The sequence below is a fragment of the Cryptotermes secundus genome, unplaced genomic scaffold (assembly GCF_002891405.2).
Source record: "Cryptotermes secundus unplaced genomic scaffold, Csec_1.0 scaffold1344, whole genome shotgun sequence".
NCBI lineage: Eukaryota > Metazoa > Arthropoda > Insecta > Blattodea > Kalotermitidae > Cryptotermes > Cryptotermes secundus.
This window is the reverse complement of record NW_019735580.1, coordinates 549,323-555,322: the sequence shown is the minus strand read 5'-3', so window position 1 is coordinate 555,322 and position 6,000 is coordinate 549,323. Positions and strand designations below refer to the sequence as shown.

The following is a 6,000-nucleotide window of genomic DNA, read 5'->3' as shown; positions in this document are numbered from 1 at the left end:
GCCACATTACCCCAGTGCAGGGGCCCCTCTACTGGACCATATAGACTTCAAAGCCTACTGATGGATCTCAGGGGACTAACACTTCACGCTTTGTTAATGTTTAATATTCACGATGTAATCACAGGTCCAAGAGTAAAAAAAAAGTAAAAAGTAAAGCTATCCCTGTAACAGGCAGTGAAAGCCCATAGGGTTGTGAGACGTTGAGGGTCCCACACTATCTAGACAATCGGCTCAAAGATGGCTCAAAGGTGGTTAGCCTTACACGGTTTACTCCCCATGAAAATTATTTAATTAATTCCTGGTATTCATTTCTGTTAGAAGCTGAGTCGACCCCAGGGCCGTATTGCGGCCGGAAGGATTAGGTCAATTGAAAAAAAATCCAGTGACCTCATCGGGACTTGAACCTGCGACCTTCTGGCTTGTAGAATAGTGCCTCAACCAACTATGCTACTGTGTGCCCCCTAGGTCCATGGGTGCCAGTAGTATTTTTCTGGGGGAATGAATTTTAAAAAAAGAATCATTTTTGGTATTATTTGGTAATTATCTAATCCTTCCAGCCACACTATGGCCCTGGGATCAACTCAGCCTCTAAGAGAAATGAGTACCAGGAATTTTCCTGGGGGGTAAAGGGCAGCCAACGCATAAGGCTGACAATCTTACTGCCATCTGTGAGCCAACTGTCTAGAAAATGTGGGAGCTTCAACGTCTCACAACCCTCTGGGCCTCCATGGTCTGTTATAGGGATAGCTTTACCTTTACCTATGTCAATATCCATCCCCCTCCTCACCTCTCCTGTTTGACCAGCATGCAATTTGCATTAGAGTGAATGCAATTGAAACTGGTGTAAGTTAGCATTTTTTAAATTTGAATATAACAAGGAGTACCTGCAGTATCCAAGTGACTATCTGGAAATACAAAGAAAATCTACAACAGTATACACAATTGATCTGAACTGAAATCAAGGTTCTCAAATGTAAGGCAGATAGACATGCCAGGCATCCTGTTATGGGCACTGTAGACTGAGAAGCAAAATCATGCACAATTTAAATATTTCAAACTTAAGATCTATTCTATGACTTATGTAACATAATCAAAACTCCTTGTATTTCTGTAATTCCTGTTAAAATCATCTGGTTAAGACTTACTAAAGAAGAAAAACGTTATCTTAAATAACATTCATTTCATCACCTTGGGATGGTTCCACTCTATGAAGTGGAGGCAGAATGTCACATTGCAAAATGTTTTTATCTTGTTTTAACAAAACGTTATGCAACTATAAGAATATTTAGCTTCAAATGGCAGCGTGACTGCAAATGGCAAAGTGCGGTCAAATATGCAAGTAGTCATCGTGTGATATCAGACACAGACGAGACTTATGAAAACCAGAAGAAACCTGTCAGATTAGATGGCTTCAGGATGAATAATTTTCCACCTTGTCCTTTTTCTTGATATCAACAAGCAAATGAAATGTTTAATCCTACATGATATATAAATGCTGTACATTACACCACGGAAAACAAGGTGTTTTAATTATCAAATATGGAATTGTTACAGGATAATCCTTTCCAAAATCAACATGGAGAATTTCATTTTAAGCGATGCTTTGTTTATTTACCAGTTTTGGAAATAATTATCCAAACTACACAATTTCAGAGTTTTATGAAACATTACCATTATGTACTGCAAATGCAGTCTGTGCAAAACCCTGCAATAAAATAATCTTCTTTTATACAAAGGGAAGGCAATAAAGCCACCATCAAAAAGTGTGCACTAAACACCATACATACAGGCTTTTGGAAGGAAAGAAATGCAACTTTGAAAATTGGTAACAGTATACTCATCCAAACAATAAACAGGAAATTTTACTATTTTATGCTTGTCTTAATCAAGAGATCAGGAACGCCTCTCAAATGTTGTAAAATAAGGTCCTCTACACCAACAGAATTACCTTTCCACGGTGTAGGTACATGATAATATAGTCTGTACAATTTCATTCACAAATTAACAACCTTAAATAAAAACATGTTGTAATTTGTCACACTGACATGCCTTTCATTAGGAACAAAGAACGTAATACATGTCTACAGAACATGTTGATATATTCAACAATACTTTGGGATATGCAAAGCCACGGTTTACAATACAGACACAAAGTTTGTCAAGAGAATGCTCAAGTGCCAAAGGAAGCCATTTCACTTAAAAAAAATTGTGGCACATTGTGAATTATTATGCTTCTTCTAAAAGTACATTAAAGCAGGAATAGTTCCTATTTTTTTAACACAATAAAAGGTAAAAATAAATGGATCAGAAATATGCCAAGACACTGAAGCATTTCATAATGCCAATTCTTGTAGTTCTGTTTTGAAAATATTTTACAACTAAGTGCACTATGAATTTCTGCTAAAACATCGCAATGTATTTATTGTACAAATATATGTGATTGTGATGGTGGTAAAGCTCAGAATTTCCATACATTGCAACAAGTAGTACTGTATTTTACATCTACATTTATTGTTAGCTTTATTTTCAATAATTCTGCTGCAGCCATCTGATATTACGAGTACCAATGAATGATACATTTCATAAGCCCATATCCATATTTCATCAACAGTCATAACAGCAAATAAAACTACATTTCAGATGTTCACAGCAAATAACTGTTACAGAAAATCACTCCCTTTTATTCAGACTACTACCAACAGCTTACTCCTCGTGACATGACATCATCCCAATTTATCCTCCCAAGTCAGCATCATGGAGGGTACATTTAGATTCTTAATAAATTAAAAATATGCTTCTATCACATTTACATAAAATTAGCAACTAAATTATCAATTAAATTGCTGCAACTCATAAAAGAATAATAATAATAATAATAATAATCATATATTATGTAAAGCATGTCATACTGCATTTCACCAGAAGTACCCATACCCTTCACAGTATATAAATTATTTTACAAAGTTTCCAGTTGATGCTTCTGGTTACAGCAAGTAAAGTACAAAAATTTCAATCCATATACACAGTTGCATTAAAATTTATAGCAAAAATAATAGAAATATCAAAATTTGCCATTTTTAATTATTATTACTGATTCTTCTTAAATAACTTAAATAAATTTACAACAAAACACACTGAAAAGTCACCATCATTTTCTTCCTGGTAAGCGTTTACTACAATTCAACAAGTGTCACTGCCCAATGAAGTCATAGCTGCACGCAACAAAATGTATGGCAAATCATACAGCATCATCTAGTAGACATATGGGCAATTTAAACCAGAAATGCACATAGAAACTTGGCAGTAACCAAGCCAGCATTCTGGCTGATCTCAAACCACAGCACTCAAAGCAACAAGACTCTTTAACACCATGCTCTATAGTAACTAATTCTTGCAAGAAGNATAATATGGTGTCTATATGTGTTATTGTAACAATAATTAACTGGAAATTATGATTATTAACCAGAAATTAGTGTAATCTCCAGATGGTGATTTTTTGTAACTGCCAGCTATTATTTATTATAACCAGATTATTCACCAATATCAATACATATACAAAAGAAGACTGACAAAATGAAAAGTAATTACAAACATTCCCATCAGAAAACTGATACTATCACCTGGTAAACATTTTTTTCAATTCAATCAGTGCAAGTGTACTATACAGCATTATGGAAAATACAACAGCATACTGCATACAAAATGAATCAAAGCAACCTTAATAGCAACTGAATATCCCAACTTTTATATGAAATCCGAAATCACTCTTTTTAGGTCTGCAAGTGAAGTCTTTCCTATGTTTGCAACACAAGATTCATCAATTTATTAAGCCAAAAATCAAAACAATGTTATAAACACATTTTCCCCTTAGGTTTCCTTTATGACATCAGTCTCACATAATTAAGAGCAGGGTTTCCTACACATATCATAGTAGCTACTCTGTTCTACAATTAACTCTCCTACGAACATAGCAGACAAGCTACAAATGCACATTCCTTATCACCTTACAGGGCCCTCTGCATAATTTATGGTTTATAAATTATACTCTTTTCCTGGGGAGTAAAGCGCGGCCGGCGCGTAAGGCTGACAACCTTACTGCCATCTTTGAGCTGATTGTCTAGATAATGTAAGACCCTCAACATCTGACAACCCTATGGGCCTTCATGTCCTGTTACAGGAATAGCTTTACTTTTTTACTTTTACTCTGGCATGCCACTGTAAATAAAAAATTATGTTTCCATGACTGCACAACTTGCAATAAATTGCTGTATGTATACATCTATTAGATGTTTTCACCAGCTAATTACTATGGACCTGTGAATCAAACCAAAGTGACATGCCAGCTGTCTTGTACTTGTATTGTATACGGTGTGAAGAAATGGAACATCTAGACCCAAAATCAATTTCAGTGTTAACTACATGAAAAGATGAGAATGGTAACATAATGTGTTGCCATATTGGTTAGTGGCCAAAAGAGAGCTTTGTTTTAGTACCTCTGATGTGGACAACTGTTCACTCAATATTCAAGATAAAGTACACAACTAATGAGATCTAATAACGAATTGGCCCTAAAACTAAGACTAGAACAAAGCTGAACTGTAAAAGAAGACACAACCACACTACATTTTGCAAGGATATAATAACCCTCTGGCTCCAGGACACACAACAAGAAAGAGGTACTCCTGTTGGTGCTATATTATTTGGAGTCTTGCTGCTTTGATAGGATTAATTTACACTGTTCTTGTAACAAGAGCTGCATAAAGTTTCCAATTTTTTATGAAGCATTATTTAACTGTATCTGTGTGAAATCATGTGTTTCACCTACAGCTGTTATATTAATTATACGTGTCTTGCTTTTACATAAAGCCAGGAACAAGATAAGATCATAATTAGGTGAAGAAACTGGTTGAATTTAGACAGTGCTGCAGCACTCATTTTTCCAGTCTTTGGTTGTATACAAACCCACAGAAAGCATTTATTATTAATTATTATTACTGTGTCATTGTTAGCATATTTAAAAAACTTCCAATGTAAATCGCTGCCATTCATAATGAAAGAGCCACAGTATCACGCAATGATTGTGGGAAAAACACCACAAATGGAATCCTTTGCAAATCAGCAGTTTCATCATGATACTGTAATCTACTTGCATCATAAATCAGACAATATGCAAAGTGAATTTAATTCTCATCTTGCCAAATAATTCAATGAGAGGAATTTTTTAAGTGTGTTCAGGCTTTGCACTGCAGAGAGATGTAAGACAAAGTTACAGTGAAATATAATTATATTATAATTGAGTGTTATATTTAATAATACATGATCTTTAGTGTGTTGTGTTGTTTCCTAAAATGGTTAATCCTCCTACACGTAGCACCTAGAGCTCACCTGAGGCCCCTCAGCTCTCGTTCATTTCTGAAAAAGGCCACACATTTCCTCATAAGAAGCCAGCATGCATAGTCACTGCCCATACACGTAACTCAACTAATTCACCCGTGTACACTACTCCTGCAGCATGGTCATAGCTACATACCTTAACATTCTTATAAATAAAGGTTATTTCCTCAACACACTCAGACCCAAGTGGAAATCATTATTAGACTACTTTTGCAGTCTGATCATGTCTGCTGAGATAGCAAATTTTTGCACACATATTAAAATACCAAAATTGTATCAAGATTATTACTTACTTTAAACGTTACCTCAAATATTCACCATCGCTACATGAACATTATGAGACCCAACAACTTTGATTTAAATACAATAAGGAGTGCCTGAACCCTGTACCATGTCAAAGATCTCCATAGGTGAACATCTAATGAAGGGAATTATGCAGAAGTTTCCAGCCATAGGTCTAAATGAGTTATATGCATACAAGCATCAACTACAAAATAAAATGAAAACACAAAAATGACAGAACATATTAACAAGTTTCCCTCTTCATGCAGCATTAGCTAGACAGCTATATCCAAAAAATAAAAGGAAATGTTTGTATAGGCACTC

The 6,000-nt window shown here is 35.1% G+C and overlaps 1 protein-coding gene across 2 annotated transcripts in view; it reads right to left on the bottom strand.

The window, feature by feature from the left end:
* Window positions 1-4,708: 4,708 nt before the first annotated feature.
* Window positions 4,709-6,000, bottom strand: part of LOC111869692 (kinesin heavy chain) — a 71,919-nt gene continuing 70,627 nt past the window's right edge. For both annotated transcript variants that reach the window (XM_023861388.2, XM_023861389.2), the window contains exon 19: window positions 4,709-5,412. In XM_023861388.2, coding sequence (XP_023717156.1) covers window positions 5,396-5,412 — 17 coding nt within the window. In that variant the 3' untranslated portion in view covers window positions 4,709-5,395. The remainder of the gene's footprint in view (window positions 5,413-6,000) is intronic.